Below are 20,006 nucleotides of genomic sequence, written 5' to 3' on the forward strand. Positions count from 1 at the left end.
CTCAAATTGATCTCTTTCTTCACTATCTCCCTGGGTCCCATCGCCCCACCTTACTAGTTTAAATCCTCCCAAGCAGCTTGAGCAAATCTCCCTGCCAGTATATTAGTCCCCTTCCAATGTTAGAATTGAGGACAGACTTGTTCTGGCTGTGGTTCCTCCACAGTTGGATAGCTGGCCAGTGAATGACTACCTGGTTAGAAATTGCCCAGAAAGGGTAAGATCCCATGTGAAAAGAATTACAGTTTCCATGCAGATTCTAGTGGTCAGAGCTGTCTGGAGATGATAAAGTAATCTTGCACAGAGAGACCACAGGATGGGCCAAAGCCATGTTTTTGAATCAGATGGCTGCTTTGCTAACGTACAGAGCTAAGTAGTATGACCAATCTTCCCAAATTACTAGAGTCTTACAGAATAGAATAATGGATTAGAAAAATAACATACTGCAAGTCTTTCTGGTCTCCTTGATGCTATACTCAGTCAAATGCTGCCTTAATTTCAATTTTAATGTCATCTTAACTCTGGAGTTCAGTTGTACCAGCCATATTTGGAGCAAGGCTGTAGTGAGGTTAGGAGCTGTATGGAACATAAGCAGGTTTTTTAAAAAATGAACGCTGCTTGATAGCATTATTAATGGCTATTTCCATAACTTCGTCGATGAACGAGGGTACTTTTATGGGGCAGTAATTGACTAGGCGATATAGTTCTACTCGAACAGCTGGTTTCGGACACGGCTAGTTCTGGAGCATATTCTGGAGCACTATTACTGGAATGTTCTCAGGTCTCAGTTTTTGTTTATTAACATCATGTTGAGTGAATCAAATTGGTTGAAGACTGGCATGTATGTTATTCTGGATTATCACTTTGGCTGAAGTTGGTTGCAAATACCTTTTCTTTTGCAGCAATGGAGCTGGGGATATCTGTTGTGCCTCCTCCTGCTAACTGTTTACAATAAATCCTCTGTATCCGTAAGATCATGACTCACAAATTCACCCATCTGCATTAAGAAGTAAGTAACAACAAAATTCAACAACCACTGGCAAAACCCATGATTCGGTGTTTTTTAACTTTTTAACCTGTACTTTTAGCAAGCTCCACACTTATGAATTTCATTATTCGCAGAGGTTCTCAGGAACAGAACCCTCACTTATTTGGAGGAATGATTGTCATTGCCCACCACCATTCACAATGGAATGTGACAGGATTGCAGAGCTTGGGTCCGATCCATTAGAAGTTGGATTACTTTGCATTGTCTGCAGTATTCTACTTCTGCTCCATGACCTGCAAAGCTGTATCAGAATCTGATCTTTACCTGGAATTTAATTGCAGGTTGTGACTGAATATAATTCTTTTGCTGCCAATGGCACTTGGTGCATCGAGTGTTTATTTTCGAGTTCCTTGACTTGTTTGAAGTCTATCCAATTTAGCATATTGTTAGTGTCACACAAGACACAACAATCTACATTGCATGCCTAATCCCACCTCCCTAACTTTCTTTTTTGAATTCTCAACTTTGATATCAGTTTCCTATATGGTCTTTTCCTTTCCTCTTTCAAAGGACATCAAACTGAAATGTTAACTCTATTTCTCTCCACAAATGCTGTCTGATCTGCTGAGTATTTCCAGCAAATTCTGTTTCTGTTACCAATATTTTCTTTGGCCGTGTCTGTTTTCTCTTCACATTTCTGTGAAGCTCCTTGGTTTTTTCTCTTCTAATGAGTATGTTTCAGAAATTGAATTTTTTTTAAAAGAACTCAAATTTATAAGCATGGATAAAAAATGTCAACGTTTTTAAATGGAATTCTGCATTGCGAAGTATTTTTCTGGCATCAACATTTGCAGTTATGGTGAAGATTTATTTGAAATATAAAAAGAACACAATGCAAAACAGAAAGAGAACAAACTTGTTTTTGATTCTGGCAGTGGGAATTGTTTGTCGTATGCAGTGTGCCTTTCTCAATTGCCTGTGCAATATAGTTATGGTTTAGCGACCCACGTATGCGCTCCTCCCACTGAAACCCTGAATTGCAACCGTACCATTATTCTCGGACTAGTGCAATAGATGAAATGAGAGTCGCTTCTATTCTTGCTTCAGGCAACCTGTTCCCAGGAGTGTATATGTAGTCATGATTACATTGCAATGGAATGCGCAGGAATGCAATTCTGCTACCTCAGGATTTTTTATAATTGCTCTTTTGGTTCAAGATTTTTTTTTACTGACACTGAAATTAATCGCTTCCAAAAATCCCAATTTAGCCTAACTAGTATCTAGGGGATACAGACTAAAGAAAGAAAATCTCTTCACATCCCCACTTAGTTTATGATACAACTGCAATTAAATCATTGCTTAAATAGCATGACTTGACTGCAGTGTTGGTTTGTCTGTTTGGTTTAGAGTATAACTGTGGGAAATTAACTATAACGTTGAGTTATTTTGATTACCAGTAATATGAATGATAATATTTGAAGTCTGTTTAAAGCATTGGCAGCGTATAGACTAGCCAGGCAGATAGATTATAGTTGATTATTATGTCTACACCTAATTGAATAGCAGTGTATGGGCAAGTTGCTGAATGGTTCCTGCTCAATGTTAATTGGAAGAATTAAGAGAATGAAGATTCAAAGAACTAAAGATTCAAATTCGAATATTTACTTAACGCTGATGTAAAGGCTTTGAGTATTCCCACCAGGATTACAAATAACAAAGTAGTTGGATTGTAATATTTGGAATTTGGATTGTTTTGTAAAGGGACATACAAATGTGATGCATTGAAAGTTTTTAAAGTTTGGAAAATCATTCTGAAACAGTGACCTAAGTGCACCAGTTCTAAGGAGACAAACCAGAGCCTTGGAATGTTAACTGAATAAGACATTTATATTTTTGGGTTTATGATGGATAAGGTAAGCACATTAAGTTATTGGTTTTTGTTCTTAGTTCAGTTCAGTAAACACTGTTTTAGTTGAGAAGAATACAGATTGGAGTTCAGAAGCAAGTTTTACATAACTTCAGGTCAGGTCAGAGGACGCCAGTTACTGCAGGAGCAGTGTTTTCTTTTATTTTGTGAAGGTTCCAGGCCAGGATAATTTTGGACAAACACTTCAGCTTGTTAGGATTAACAAACGCTTAGGCAATCAGACCTTTGAAAGGTTACTGCCATTAGATTCTTACAGAAATCACAAACTTGTCCCTATGGTTCAAGCAAGAGAAACTGGCTGGAGTCATAGGCATCGATAGCACAGAAAAAAAAGGTCCTTTGGCCTATACAACCCTCTGAATGGTTGAGAAACAAACAAACTGTTTATCTTTGCCTATCTTAATTGTGTGTATCTATTTAACATTTTGAAGAAGTGTAGTTTAAGTTGCATAAATTACAAATCCTTTATTTTCATTACTCTTGTTAAAGTTATGTATTGCAATGTTTTTCTGTCCTCACTTATCTTCACAGTCATGTTGCGACATAATGCATTGAATTGAGTTACCATTTGAAACAAGGCAAAATATATTTATTCAAATCTTTCTGAAGCAGAAAATGTTACTATTTATGGTGTAAGGCAGGGGCATGCCTGACAAATCTACAAGAATGAACATGACCCTCCAGTTGCATGGCATTATAGTTCTGGCCCAGATATTGAAATGGCCAGAAAGCTGTCGGACAGCACAGACCGATTTTGTATCAGGTCCATGTGAAATTCCCGCTCCTGCAGCAGCCAATCCTGTATTCTTTCCCAGGAAATTGAAGATTCCAATTAGTAATTTGTCACAGTCTGTTATCCTTTGAAAGAGTCAGTTAAAGTCAGAGAATTTGGACGGTTCTGGGTCTGTTAAGTTTATTAGTTACCCAGGAAAAGTTAGAAGAGTATCTCAGATATCCAATAAACAGGCTCTCTCAATTCACCGCTGACTCCCAAACACACCCCTAAACCAATCCAATCCAACTATCTCTCTCCCAACTCCTCCCAAAACCCCATCACCACCACAACCATCTGAACCTCAAACTGGACATTCTCCTCTAAACTTGTTGGAACTGACACTCCTCTCCACCCTCATAACTCATTCATTTACATGGCTTTCTGGTAGGCAGTTGGTGCACCAGCCCCCTTCACTAACCTGGCATACTACTCTCTTCACTATCAGCTTCACCTCTAAATTACCTTATATATTTACTCTTTTACAGGAGTGGTTAAATATCCAGCTGTTCGATTTCTACAAAGGTCTTCTTCTCTAGATTTGTGGATTACTGGACTGGACAGGTATGTAAATGGAGGCCTCTGACCAGGCATCGTCGGTGCAGAAGTCAGCTAAAGGTGAGTAATATTGAATATGGAACATCAGGGCCTCTATGTCCTATTTCCACTCTGACCTCTCAGTTTTCAGCTTCCTACATTGTTCTTCTGAAGCTGAACGTGAGGAATAGTGTCTCGTATTTTAATTAAGCACTTTACAGCCTTCTCGTCTCAACACTGAATTCTACAACTTCAGAACATAACCACTGCTTCTGTTTTATTTCTGGTGTTTTTATAGCTCACCTTTGCCCCTACATTGTGCCATTACTATTCTTTTTGCTTTAAATTATCCTGTTTGTAATTTTCACTCTCAATCACCAATCATTCCCCTTGGTTAAAGTGCTTCCCATTTCCCCTACATAATTCATTTTTTAATTTTAGAGGGATTCCCAGTTATTTATGAAGGCCCACTGCTCATGCACTGTGCTGCCAGCAATTTGCATAACCTCTAGATTAATCTGCTGAACTCTCTGTATTCTCAACTACTAGAAGTTTATTCTGCATCCTCCAAGTACTGGTGTGAGTCTTGAAAAACAGTTCGGATTACAGCTGAACCTTTTGCTAATGGGTCTTTGTGCTTTGAAATAAGTAAATTTAATGAGCTTGTAATGTGATTTGGATGGGCTGAATAGTGAGCAGATAAATGGCAGGTGCAGTATAATGTGAAATTATTCACTTTAGTAGCAAAAACAGGAAGTCAGATTATTATTTGAATAGCTGTAAATTGAAAGAGGGGAATGGTGAATGAAAAGTGACTGTCCTTTATTGTCAAATGTACTCAAAGTATATTGAAAAGCTTATACATCGCCAATTACAGCACCAACCTAGATACAAAAGTATCGAGGCATAGCTTCTTTTGTTACAAGATTTAGACAATACAGAAATAAGAGGCCTAGTATTACAGTGAAGAGTTCAGTACAGCAGGCCACACTGGCACTTAGCTTCCAGACTGCACCAGGTCCTGGTGACATGCCTTGCTGGGAGGCCGCTGCACCAGACCAGGAGGTAACCACGTCATGACAGAAGTCATCAGCAGAGGCTGGGAATCGTCACTCGCTGGAAATGTCAGAGACCAGGGATTATCACTCGCCAGAGGCCGGGAATCAAAGAGGAAAAGAAGGAGACGAAGTAGGAAAAAACACTAGGACGAAGAAAAGGAGGAGAGAAAGAAGGAAAGAAGATAAGGCAGCAGAGCAGCAGATGAGCTCCGGCTCAAGTGTCCTACTCTGCCGCCATCTTGCAACACCTCACACTGCACCAGTCACTGAATGTAAGCACCCAGGTGCAGCAGGCAATATAGAAGGCAAACTTTGTTGGCCTTCATAATGACAGGATTCGAGAACACGACAAAGGATGTTGTGCTGCAATCACACAGGACATTGATGAGGCCACACCTGTGTGCAATTTTAGTCTCTTCATTCAAGGAAGGATATTCTTGCTATTGAGGGAGTGCAGCAAAGGCTTACCAAATTGATCCCTGGGATGGCAGGACTGACATATGAGAAGAGATTGAATTGGTTAGGATAGTATTCAGTGAAGTTTAGAAGAATGAGGGGCAATCTAATAGCAAACTATAAAACTCCAACAGGATTAGACAGGTTAGGTGCAGGAATGATGTTCCAGTTGGTTGGGAAGTCCTGAACCAGGGAAAATAGATTAAGGATAAAGGGTAAATCTTTTTGGACCAAGATGAGGAGAAATTTCTTCACCCTGAGTGGTGAGTCTGTGGAATTCACAATCACAGAAAGTGGTAGAGGTCAAAACATTATGTGTTATCAAGAAGGAGATAGATACAGCTCTTGTGGCTAAAGAGATCAATATAAATGGTGGGAGGGCAGGATTAAGTTATTGAGGTTGAGAATCATCCATGTATGTATTGAATGGCCTACTCCTGGTCCTATCTTTTATGTCTCTGTTGCGATTAGTAACCTTGCTGTTCTTTGTCTTCTCAGCATCTCTTCTAATCACATGTTTTAGAACCAGCCAGCTCTTGCATTTGACAGCATATCTATGACTTACAGTTTGGAAGATCAGAATTCCTATCCTCAGCAGGCATTGATATATTATTATTACACAGTATTGTATTTAATACCTTTATTAATAACCCTATAAATCAGCCTTGAGACCATTAGAGACAGAATGAGCTGCTTCTCGCTCTTCTTTTACTGGCAGTATAAAAATGGCAGGAAAATAAAGATTGAGCAACTAACTTTATGTCCTACATTTATTAAAAAAGCAACTGTATTTCACATCTCAAATGGAGTAGTTTAAAAAGAACACATTTTCCAAAGCAAACAAACCATGGAATATTATATACTAGCAGCATTCAAATGTTAGATTTACTACAAACCATGACAGTCTTTTTACTGATGAACTACAGACAACACAATTTACAGCAAACTCTGTTTTTCATAGTGCAGATGAACAAAACTTAATAAATTTAAGGTTAAATAATTTTAAATAATTGTTAAATACAGGACACTTTTCATTAGAGCTTCTGTACAAAGATAAACAGATTTGGCATTGTACAAATGGCTTGCCAGCTTGCTGTGTGCACACATTACTGAGAAAGGTGCACTACTGATCCTATAGCCTTAAATGAACTGTACAAAAATCAGTGAAACTGTAGGTTAAGTAGTGAACTATTCAAAAGGCAAGTGAGCATTAAACATCAGAACACCGTTTGTTTCAGGCACCAATGTTTTTTTTCCTGTAAATGAACATTCCTCTAAAGTAATTGTATCTAAACCTGCTTCATCAGACTAGTGCTAAATTCCAAACAAAGCCCTGCGGATATCACTAAAGTCTTATTGCTATGACACTGCAACAATGAAAAGAAACTAATTACAAAAAATAGAGCACCTTTTACATTGAAGTTACTGTCTCAAGATTTTATTTTATAGTACAAGAGGCTGCGAGTCTTTAGCAAGTTCAACTGTTGTGTTTAATTGTATTCTTGTCATTGGTGTGTTCAAGTGAACAGAATCAGACACAAATATAGCTACAACACCTATACCTATTTCTGAACAGATTAGCATCACATTCTAGGAATTAATTAATTTTCCACCTAGTGCGTTTTATTATGATCCTCAGTATCCATTTATCAGGATTTCTTGTCAATAGTGTTGAAAAACCATTCAGTAAATTTCCTTAGCTGTGCAGCAGCAGTTTGGGACTCCTCTTGAAGCCGCAGGTTATCATGTCGCAAGTGGTGAACCTCAGCCTGCAGCATTGCCTTGTCTTCCTTTTCCTGCTCAGAGAAACATCACATGAAAGAAAACAAACAGGGCTGGTAACTACACTGCATCCAACAGGACTTTGATACATTGGGTTTTATACAATGTCACGTGTATACTTTCCCTCGTAAGGCACATCCCAATTAGTTCATGATTTTAAAGTACGTGGCAACACTTGATCGTTTACACTGGCCATCAGACTTGGCTTTTTTTTGGGTTAGTATTACATAAAGACAGACTTATTTTTCTCAAATGATGCTCCAGTTCAGGGAGAAATCAAGCATTTCATTGAGAATTAATCGTGCAGGTTAATACATTCGGAATTGGTGACTGTGTTTTCAATTTTGCAAAACTTCGTCTTCCCAAAAACATCAGGTAAACCACGTGTGTGTAAGCAGCACAGTGTATATGGCGTGAGAGGATGAGGGTAGGTGTGAGAACTGTACAGAGATAGGATTGACGAGAGCTGCAGAGAGAGGAAGAGGGTCGAGGCAGTTTGGGAGGGAAAGACACAAGGAGTAGATGAAGATGAATAAAGGAAAGGATGACTAGGGTACAGATGGTTAGACAGACACTGAGGGAGGAACAAAGGATATGTGGACCAAGTGGGAAGGGGAGATGGAAATCAAGGGAGGAAGTAGGTCTGGATTGCTTGAGGAAGGACATTTATACCAAGTAACAAGGGGTAGGTGTTGGGCTAGTGGGGTGGGGGGGCGGAGGTATTTGTGGGGGATGGATGAATGAGTTGTGGAGGGATGAAGGAATACAGAGGAAGGGAAAGATGAGGAAATACAGAGGGAGGGAAGGATAAATGAATTTGGAAGGAGGCAGGGAAAGACAAGTGAGGGGTGGAGGGTGGCTCAGTGGTTAGCACTGCTGCCTCATTGCACCAGGGACATGTGTCTGCATGAGTTTTCTCTAGGTGCTCTGGCTTCCTCCCACCGTCCAAAGATGTGCAGGTTAGACGGATTGGCTATGCTAAGTTAACCATAGTGTCCAGGGATGTGAAGGCTAAGTGGATTAGCCATGGGAAATGCAGGATAACAGAGACAGGGTAGACATGGGTTAGATTAGATTACTTACAGTGTGGAAACAGGCCCTTCGGCCCAACAAATCCACACCGACCCGCCGAAGCGTAAACCACCCATTTACCCCTTTTACCTAACACTACGGGCAATTTAGCATGGCCAATTCACCTGACCTGCACATCTTTGGACGGTGGGAGGAAACGGAGCACCCGGAGGAAACCCACGCAGACACGGGGAGAATGTGCAAACTCCACACAGTCATTCGCCTGAGTCGGGAATTGAGCCCGGGTCTCTGGCGCTGTGAGGCAGCAGTGCTAACCACTGTGCCACCGTGCCGCCCACAAAATGGGTGGGAAGGATTGGTGTGAACGTGATAGGCTGAATGGTCTGTAAGGTTTCCATGATTCTTTCAGGGAGTACAGAAGGAGGGAGTGACGAGGATGTATAAGGGAGGGGAAGAATGTTGGGATGAAGGGGAGGAAGAGAGGAATAGGAGGGTTGGGAGGGTGAGAAGGAAGAAGTATGGAGGGAGTGATGAGGGGATATAGAGGGAATGGAGGGATTAACAGAGGGAAGGAAGGACAGTGGGATGCAGATGGAGGAATGGCCAGGGTCGGTCCAGTAGGAGGAGAGGACGAGACAAATACTGAGGGACAAGGTGTATATACCGAGGGACAGAGGGATGCATGGAATGAGGGAGAGAGGGAGGAAGGTATCCAATTAAAATGTGAAGGGAATATCAATAGAGTAAGGGAGTGAAGGATGAGGGGTATAGAATGATGTACAGAAGGAGGGGTGAATAGAGAAATAATGGAGTAGTAAAAGGAGAAGCAAGTCAGGTAAGAAGGGAGGGAGGAAGAAATGAGGGTGTATGGAGGAAAGAGATGTGTTAAAGAAGGAAGTATTGATAGAGGGTAGGGACTACAATTCTGATACTCTTATAATATATAACATGCAGAAAACAATACCTTTCGCAAGTCATCCTGAAGCTGAATGAGAATGGTCTCCAGCTGATTCACTTTCCCAGTGATCGTATTGGCACTGCTTCCTCTACATGAAAGTACCAATGTAAATAAAATGAGTGTTATGCACTTCACAAACATTAGATGTTCATTCCGTGAACAATTATTTGAACTAATTAAGTAATGAAGTATCTCAATGTGTCAGAGAACATCTGGGTCAGATGACCAAAAGTTTGGTCAAAGAGGAAGATTTGAAGATATATCTTAAAGGAGAAATGCAATACAGGAAGGCTGAGGTGTGCAGGGAAGGGTTTCCAGAGCCTGAAGCCCAGACAACTAACAGCACAGCCACCAATATTGGAGCAATTAAATTGGGAATACACAGGAGGTCAGAATTATAGAACAGCAATTATTTCAGAAGGTTGTAGATTGGAGGAAATTAAAGATTGAGAGGGGAAAAATGACAGGAATTTGAAAACAAGAATAAGAATTTTAAAATTGAGACACTGTTGGACTGAAAGCCAACGCTAAGGAGCAAGCACAGGGGTGACAGTTTTGGCCATATAGGTGGTAAATGCCACAATGAGGTGATTAATGATGGCCTTGTGTGATTGACACTACGGAATCAGCAAGGTGATGAGATTGCAAGGTCAAATGGTTTGGCTCTGATGATGGCTTGCGAAATATATATACGAAGGGAGTGTTTCTTATAACCTTATAAATAATTTACAGAGATAAATAAAATAATAGTAACTGTGGGAACTACACAATGAATCTGAGAATATCTATAAGGTCAACATCAGAGCTGAAATCCTTGTTCAGTAGTCACGCAAAAGCGTAGGATAAAGATGAGGCACTTATTTGAGTCTATGGCTCTCTGGAAAAGCAAATCATCTATCGTCACTCTCTCACCTTTTCTCTACAGCTTTGAATTTATTTTTCCCCAGATACCTTCCAGATGAAGCAGCAATTTACCTAAATTTCTCTCAAGCTAGGTCACTGTATTTGCTGCTCACAATGTGGACTCCTCTTTTGGGGCGATGAAACACAAACTGGGTGACTGCTTTGCAGAACACCTGCGTTCTGTCTGCAAAAATGACCCTGAGCTTTTAGCTGCCTGCCATTTCAACACACCACTGTTTTCCCTGGCCAACATCTCTGTCTCGGACTTGCTGCAGTGCTCCAGTGAGGCTTGGTGCAAGCTGGAAGAACAGCATCTCATCTTCACCTTGGCCACCTGACAGAACTTGTTATCAAGTTCAATTAACTTAGACCCTGAACACGTCCTTCCATGCCCTTTACATACCCCATACTGAGTTTCTATCTTGACATGAGTTGCTTTCAGCACAGACAACTTTGCATAAGACCATAAGAATCAGGAACAAGAGTAGGCTGATCAAACCCTTGAGCCTAACCTGCTGTCAATAGCAACATTCCTTACATCCACTTTCAAGGCTTTGCCCCATAACACTTGATTCCTCTACTGATCAAGAATCTGTCCACATCAGCCTTACATTTACATTGGGATTCTGCCCTCACAACTCTCTGTGGCAAGAAGTTTCAAAACTCATAACCCTCTGAGAGAAGAATTTCCTCCTCATCTCAGTCTTAAATTGGCCTTAATTCTGAGACCATGCCCTCTGGTCCTAGACCCTCCCATAAGGGGAAATATCCTTTCAGTATTTACCTTGTCATGCTCTTTAAGAATCCGATATGTTTTAATGATATCACCTTTCAATCTCCTGTTTACCTTTGTTCATAAGACAATAGCTGCATGCAGTGAACTCTACACTGTCTCCAATAAAATGATAGCATTCCTTAAATAAAGGGGCCAAAAAACTGCTTACAGTATTTGAGATGTGGCCTCACCAGCACCTTGTAGAATTGCAGTAAGACTTCCCTACTCTTATACTCCACCACACTTGGGCAGGAAATAAGGACAAATGTTCCATTAGATTTCCTGATTACCTCCTGTAGCTGCGTGCTGGCTCGTTGTGTTTCATGAACAAATATCTCTAAGACCCTTTGTGTTGCAGCTTTCTGCAGATTCTCTCTATTTAAATAATACCCTGTTCTTTTGTTCTCTATTCCAGAATGGACAACTCTGCATTTTCCCACATTACATTCCATTTACCAATTTGTGACCACTTACATAACCTATCCATATTTCTCTGTAAACTATTTCTATCTCTCCCTCAATCTGTCCTTCCACCTAGTTTTGTCATCTACAAATCGGATTATAGCCCATTTGCTTCCTTCCTTCAAGTCTAATATATATCATAAACAATTGCAGTTCCAGCATGTGACCCATTGATCAGATCACCAGAAACAAATAATTTATCCCTCGCTGTTTCCTGTCCATGTCTATCCATGCCACTATCCTATCTCCAACACAGTGGGCTCTTACCTTATGACATAACCTTTTATGAGGCACTCATCAAATGCTTACTAGAAGTCCAAATTAACAAGGTAATTCGCTTCCCTCTCTCAACTCCGGTTGAAAATTCTTTGAAAAACTGTAATAAATTTGTCAGACGTGATTTCCCTTTCATGAAGCCATGGTTGGTTAGATCATGCATTTTCCAAATGCTCTGTTTTATTTCCTCGATAATTGATTCTAATATATTTCCAAAAATAGATGTTTGTCTAATTGGCCTGTAGCTATCTACTTTTTGCCTCCTTCCCTTTTTGAATAGGGGCTTCACAATTGGCAGTTTTCCAATCATCTGGTACTTCTCCAAAATTCAGTAATTTTTGGAAAATTACAACCAATGCACCTGTTATCTCTGTAGCTACTTCTTTTTGGATCCTCAGCTATTCTGACCATCTGCCTTTAGCCCCATTAGTTTATTCAATACCACTGATAGTGATGGTACTTAATTACTCTCTTGTATTCTTTAATGTTAATGGGATGTTCAAAGTATCTCTCGCCATAAAAACTGATGAAAAATATCTGTTTAACTCTTCTGCCATTTCCTTGTTCCCAAAATTCTCTCTCCAAATTCATTTTATAAGAGACCTGTGTCCACTTTGACCTCTTTCTTCGTTTTTATATATTTACAGAAGTTCTTATTGTCAGATTTAACATTCTTTGGTTTGCCCTAATAGTTTTTTTCTCCATCTTGATTATCTTTTTAGTCCTTGTTTGCTGGATACTGAATTTATCCTAAAGACTATCACTGATGTTAGTCACTTATATGCTTTTTCATTAACTTAATACTCTCCTTAACATCCTTGATTAGCCATGGTTAGGTTTATCCCTCTATTAGAATCTTTCATCTTTAGTGTGATTTTTTTTTGCTGAGAATCATGAACTACTAGTGCTTGCCACTGCTTACTTACTGTCATTTCCGCTAACTTACCTGCTGAGTTTGCTTCAGCTAACTTTATCCTCACTTCACAGTAATTTCCTTTACTTAAGTTAAAATTGCTGTTTCCAGCCCAAGTTTCTCACTCTTGAACTCAGTTTTAAATTCTATCATGTTATGAGCACTACTTCCTCAGGGATCTTTTTCTTGAAGCTCATTTATTAAACCTGCCCCAATACCCATTACCAGATTCAAGATAGACTGCTCTCTGGTTGGTTCCATGACATATTGCTCTTCAAAACTATCCATAATGTACTCTAGAAATTCATTATTATAGTTATTCTGTGCAATCTGATTAACCCAGTCAATGTGAAGAGAAAATAACTCGAGACAAGCTGGTATCCTGTCACCAAGTCATCCTTTATGTATGAATGAACAGTCCTTGACTGTAGATTTGCTTCTTCAGGGTTAGCTCTCAGGCTGATAGAATTCCTGGCACTCCTCTTTTTATGTCAGCCAGGGCTTCCTGATTGGACCAATTGAACAGCTCAGTCGGGAAACTCATATTCTATCAGGTCCAGCTGGCTGACCTTGTTACAATCTCTACATCCCCTCCCCTCTGAGTCCAAGGACATCGGCCAGTCTTTTTCTTGGAGAGCTTCCTAGGCTGTTTTATCACCAGGACAGGTTCCTCGAACTCAACTCCTGATATGGGCGGCATCTAACACATGGGATCTTGCCTCTTGCATCAGGAGCACCTCAGTAGAAATTCACTTTCTTCTTCCAGTGGCAAAGGCTGAGGCAGCTACATCCACGATGTCCATCCCTGATTCAACACTCCACAGAGAGGGTGAACCCATGGCTTCCAGCTGCCTTTCCAAATGCTCCAAGGGGCAAGGTTCAATTTGCTCCTGCATCAATTCACAGCTCTCATATGATTTACACGCTTTTTCAGGACCATTGTACCTACCCAAACCTTTATATGTCACTGGTCCTGAGCTTGCCTCACCCATGTCTCTTACACATGCAAGGCCATTTCTGTGGTTCTTACACCAAAGTTAGTCCCCTGTATCAAACTCTCTCTCTCATTTGGTGGAGACTTGTGTTCGGCATTGTTACAGAACTGGCTCAAAGGTAGAAAACAGAGGGTGGTGGTGGAGGGTTGTTTTTCAGACTGGAGGCCTGTGACCAGTGGAGTACCACAAGGACCGGTGCTGGGCCCTCTACTTTTTGTCATTTACATAAATGATTTGGATGCAAGCATAAGAGGTACAGTTAGTAAGTTTGCAGATGACACCAAAATTGAAGGTGTAGTGGACAGCAGAGAAAGTTACCTCAGATTGCAACAGGATCTGGACCAGATGGGCCAATGGGCTGAGAAGTGGCAAATGGAGTTTAATTCAGATAAATACGAGGTGCTGCATTTTGAGCAAGCAAATCTTAGCAGGACTTATATACTTAATGGTAAGGTCCTAGGGAGTGTTGCTGAACAAAGAGACCTTGGAGTGCGGGTTCATAGCTCCTTGAAAGTGGAGTCGCAGGTAGATAGGATAGTGAAGAAGGCGTTTGGTATGCTTTCCTTTATTGGTCAGTGTATTGAGTACAGGAGTTGGGATGTCATGTTGCGGCTGTACAGGACATTGATTAGGCCACTGTTGGAATACTGCATGCAATTCTGGTCTCCTTCCTATCGGAGGGATGTTGTGAAACTTGAAAGGGTTCAGAAAAGATTTCCAAGGATGTTGCCAGGGTTTGAGGATTTGAACTATAGGGAGAGGCTGAACATGCTTGGGCTGTTTTCCCAGGAGCGTCGGCGGCTGAGGGGTAATCTCATAGACGTTTACAAAATTATGAGGGGCATGGATAGGATAAATAGACAAAGTCTTTTCCCTGGGGTCGGGGAGTCCAGAACTAGAGGGCATAGGTTTAGGGTGAGAGGGGAAAGATATAAAAGGGATTTAAGGGGCAACGTTTTCATGCAAAGTGTATGGAATGAGCTGCCAGAGGAAGTGGTGGAGGCTGGTACAATTGCAACATTTCAAAGGCATTTTGATGGGTATATGAATAGGAAGAGTTTGGAGGGATATGGGCCGCGTGCTGGCAGGTGAGACTAGATTGAGTTGGGATATCTGGTCGGCTTGGATGGGTTGGACTGAAAGGTCTGTTTCCATGCTGTACATCTGTATGACTCTACGGTGTTCCTGATGCCATTTCACCCTCTCCCCCAGATCTAGGAAGTTTAGGCTTAACCTGATACAGTGTCTTCAACCCATTAACAACTCTGCTGGCACTTTCTCTGTTGTTGAATGTGGAGTGGTCCTATAATCAAATAAGAACCGTCTCAGCTTGGTATCTAGCGAGGCTCCAGGGTGTTTCTTGAAGTCAGCCTTGAAAGTTTGCTAGGCTAATGGATGGTGGCCAATGAGCTGCCCTCATATGCTGAATCTCATTCCACTTTAAAAAAACACCCAAATTCCCTGCTGGTGAACAATGGCCCGTTAGCTGTGACCAACACCTATGGGACTCTGTGCATTGAAAAAGATGCGTATAGTTTTTCTATCATTGTTCCTGTTTTTGATAAATGGATTTTATACTTGTCCAACCACTTTGAGTGGATGTCTACAATGACTAAGAACCTTGAGCCCATGAAAGAACCTGCATAGTCCAAGTGCAACCGAGTCCAAGGTTTACCTGGCTTTTCCCACAAATGAGGAGGAACTGCTGGTGGTAATTTTTGTCCTTGTTGGCACTCTGAGCACTGCTCCACCAATACAACTATGTTTACATCCAGGCCTGGCCATTAGACAATTTCTCACCAACACCTTCATTTTGGAGACCACTTATTTTTTATACTATGACGCCTAGTTCTAGATTTTTCTCCTTTCCGCATCCACCCAGTCAAGTCTCCTCAGGATCAAATGTGTTTCAATTAAGTCACACCTGATTCTTTGAATTCCAGAGTATACAGGTCTAGGCTTTTCTAAAAACGCATTCTGCTCATTCTAGGTTTTAATCTAGTACATGTTCTTTGACCTGCTCCAATGTATTAACATCCTTCTGCAAGTACCAAGTCCAGTGCTGCAGACAGTATTCTTGATGTGTCTTACCAGTACCCTGTATAATGGAGGTACACATCAAAAAGAGGGCATTTATGAGTTACAATAAGTTTCAGTCTAGTGATGAATGTGTGCCAGCACAGTCTTTCACTTGTGCAGTATTTGCAATGTATAGGTAAAAATTAAAGTCCCCATTATTCCAGATGATGATTGGGCTGCTCTTACATTATAGAGAGATGACTCTGGTGGTGAGTTGAACTAGAGGTCATCACATCTTAGGCATGACTGAGAAGGCGGGAGTGTCTTGGTAACCTCAGCCAGTACGGAAATTAACCCTCACTTTTGGCATTTCTCTGCATCACAATTGCATAGCAGCCATCCAGCTAACAGACTCCCACCCTACTATATGTAATGACAGTGGATGCTTTGCCTTTCTACAGTATATGAAATAGACTGGCTAAAATGCTATTGAGACTCTCTCAGTAGTAAGGACATGGTCAAAGTGAAAGAATTTGGGAGTTTTACCAGTTTCTGATTTGGGGATAACACGCTAAATCATAAAGAAGTCATTCCCTGTAAAATAGTCAGAATCAATTATGTTATTAGCATGGATGTAGTGACCAATGAAATACTGTTATTATGTAGGCCATCAAAGGGGGAAAAAAAGAACAGATGAAAATGGTTATGGATAAAGCTGTTATTTGATCATTTTATTTTGCATTTGCAATATACAGTACATAATTTGGACACTATCATATTCCTTCTAATGGAATATAATCACTCTGCTAAAGAAATTAAAGAAGCATTCTTTAAATTAAATTAAAGAAGCCTCCCCAAAAGGTTTAAAATGTTTTTAGAAAGGATGCAAGAATAAAAGGATAGGGAAGTACAACTTTCTCCTCATTTTCTCCTAGACGTAAGTGATAATTTAAGATTTGTAATAGATTCCGAAGGACACCATCACAGCTTATTCTGCCCTTAGCAGGAAATTTCAGTGAGCTCGTGGGTATGGATTTAGAGGTATGAGATAAAGAAAAATGCATTTTTATTTTATTTTGTTGATTTGACATAATATGTGGCAAAGATAATAAAATAATTAAGTATACAGTAATGGAAAAGTGGAGAGTGATTGGACTTGGATGACTGACAAAAATTCTGATAATGGGAGAAATTTGCTAATGAGAAATTGAGAGATATGTATGCAAATGTGAATATAATAGTTATGAACATGTCAAATGAAGCCCATTTAACAATGGAGAACCATGCAGCAACAGACAAAATGGTATGTAAAATTTTGGCAGATCAGTCAATCTGTAAATTATTGCCTGCACTAGTGTGGACTGTCCATATTAAGACTTTTTTGAAGATGGTTGGACAATATCGTCCCTATCAGTTACTTTGGGTAGGAATCCTAAAGTTCCATCATTAATAAGTGATCAGCCCTCAGCTTTGGAAGGCTTTATAATTTGCTCCACTTTTTTTGGAGCATTTGAATGCACTGCATGCAGACAGAAAAAACCTTCATTAAAGCCAAAGACTCAGAATGTATTCAATAAGCCTCAAGATACAAAGTAAAGCCATTGGAAGCTAGTTTTAGACAGGGAGGTGGGATTTATTATAATGGGGCAGGGATTTAAAGACTGGACAGGCCTGGTGGTAGAAGAGAAGTTTATTGGGGAAGACAGAAAAATAATTATCGTACAGCATGGGAGCCAGATTATTTGAGTACAGTCTTCAAGGAAGAAATTGCAGAAATTACTTAGGCGTCAGGTATCTGTAATACCCATATGTTGCATAATTACAAGGATCAAACTGCCACAATTGACAGTTTCTCTGATGGACAGATCAGTTCTGACAATCAATATAAGGCTATTGATCCCAAAGAACAATGGCCAAAGAGTGAATCATATTGTAAAACACTCGCCAGAAGCTCAAACAGGTCTGGGAGTGAACATGCCCCTAGAAAGAGATCACAAACTATTGAAAGAAATCCTATTAATAGGAGGGGAGGCCAACAGTAGCAGTCCAGAAAGAGAGAGAAGACAAGATAAAGGGCATAATTGGACACAGTTGAGGAATATAGTACAAAACAGGAATACCACCAGGAGCAGAAAGTCATGCTGTTGGGAAACATTAGTGGCCACAAACATAATAGAATACAAGTTATTAAAAGATGCCAACAATAAGAATTATAAAGCTGGAGAGAATTTTGGGATGTACACAGAGATGTCAGATAGCACTGGGAGGACAGAAAAGGTATCTCCTTTTTAGGACTTAGAAGGCTAAAGCAATAGTGTACAGTTTGGAGAAAACCTGGGAGATCAATATAAGGGTAGATTCACAAGCAATTTAGAAGATTTTCTTGGTCTTGTTAATGACAAATAATTGGGAATGTAATTGATATTTAAACTGTGCTTCTGCAGCTCGAGCAGCAAGTATTTATCAGTTCTCCAACTGAGGCACTAAATGCAGTGAGGGCACTTTGGAAATTACTTAAATGAAAATTGCCTAAACAATGTCCAAAGAATATGATACCTCTCAATAAGGTTTACCATGTGAAAGTTACTACGCCATGTTTTACTAGCATCATAAAGGCCAGCTTTAAGGCATCTTTATGATGTACATGGATTATTTTGTGCAGGGACAAATATAGCGAATTTGAAAACACTGTCATAAATGAACTGAAAGGAGAATTCGAAATTGCAAGTCAGGCTTCTTAGACTTCTAAGTACATTGGATTAAAAATCAGGAAGAATGAATTAAGTGTCACTTTGCATAAACAATCTTTTATATGGAAAAAGCTAGCTCCAACTGCTATTCGTCAAACTAGGACCTCACAAAAAGATGCGGAGACTGCCAAGATGAAAATGGAGGAAATGTGAAATCTAATTGGACAGCTGAATTCACTCTGCTCCCACACAAGACCAGGTGCCAATTTTGAATTATTAAAGTTGAGTACAACTATGAAAACTTTTAAAATGTAAGATATTTTTCAGACAAACAAAACATTGAAAAAAATTAAAAATGGAGTGATGTGATTTGAAATTCCATTTTTGGGAGATGACACTGGAAACTTCTTGTTTTTACTGATGCTCCTTATACAAATTTCAGTGATGGGTTCTAAAGTCCAGAATTTATGATTTTTCTTGTGGGAAATGGAGATAAATGTTGCTATTTAGGCTGTGAAGCTAAAAGGATCAGAAGAGTAGTAAAAAGTACCTTAGTAGCAGAAACTCTTGCGCCTGATGATGTAGTAGATATGGCTCTTAGCGAGAATATTGGAAGTAATTCAAAAAAGGGATTTGGTGCAATACCTATTGAGTACTACATCAATATTAACTCATGATGTGACAATGTACACAATGAAATGTATGAATTAAAAAGACTGAGGATCAACATTGCAGTTTTCACACTGATGCTGGAAAACAGAGAAATCATTAAATTTAAATGAGTGGATAGAAACTGTCCATTATCTGATTGTTTTAAAAGAAATAAACAAGCTCTAAGAAACTGTTATACAGACAGGAAAAGGACACTGGAACTTTAACATGCTGATTAAAAAGAAAGGTATTTTTGTTTTTTTTTCTTATTTTAAATTGATTTATTTAAAAGGGAATCTGTCACCATCCATTATGGCCTGAAGGATTCCCCAAGATTTAATGGAACAAGGGAACAGGGTAACAGATGTAGTAATTAAAGGTTAATTGGGTGTATGTTGGTTCTATGAATATATATAGACAGTTGTTATGACGTGGAGGATCAAACGCCTTTGATAATTAAACTAAACACCCATAAAAGCTCACGTCGCCTTGCAATCTATTAAAATTTGAAAGACAGAGAACTCCCAAATTCCACTTTAATAAAAAAATCAATTTATTTTTCTAACTCTAAGAGTGAACATTAAACATCACAAATTCAAGCCCCCCTTTCTATTAACTACTATCTGACCCCAAATCTATACAAATATGCTGTTCCAATAAGACACTTACTAAAAATTACTTTAACTTAATCTCAAAACTAGACTGTCTTTGTTTTCCCTGTTGTCTTCAGTTTTCCTGCCGATCTCCCTAGATTGTCTTCTTTCTTTTCACTGCGAAAAGGCTTTACATGAAAAGTTATCTTTGATAGAGAGGGT

General features: G+C 39.7%; 1 protein-coding gene across 10 annotated transcripts in view; it reads right to left on the reverse strand.

Annotated features, from left to right (window-relative positions):
• Positions 1-5,685: 5,685 nt before the first annotated feature.
• sipa1l2 (signal induced proliferation associated 1 like 2) overlaps positions 5,686-20,006 on the reverse strand; it is a 682,609-nt gene continuing 668,288 nt past the window's right edge. For 9 of the 10 annotated variants that reach the window (XM_072559738.1, XM_072559717.1, XM_072559727.1 and 6 more), the window contains 2 exons: positions 9,514-9,595; positions 5,686-7,531 (listed from right to left, as the gene is read on the reverse strand). In XM_072559738.1, the coding sequence (XP_072415839.1) occupies positions 7,385-7,531; positions 9,514-9,595 (229 nt within the window). In that variant the 3' untranslated portion in view covers positions 5,686-7,384. The remainder of the gene's footprint in view (positions 7,532-9,513; positions 9,596-20,006) is intronic. The other variant, XM_072559784.1, reaches the window with a different exon arrangement.

Source organism: Chiloscyllium punctatum, chromosome 3 (genome assembly GCF_047496795.1).
Source record: "Chiloscyllium punctatum isolate Juve2018m chromosome 3, sChiPun1.3, whole genome shotgun sequence".
In the NCBI taxonomy this organism is placed as follows: domain Eukaryota; kingdom Metazoa; phylum Chordata; class Chondrichthyes; order Orectolobiformes; family Hemiscylliidae; genus Chiloscyllium; species Chiloscyllium punctatum.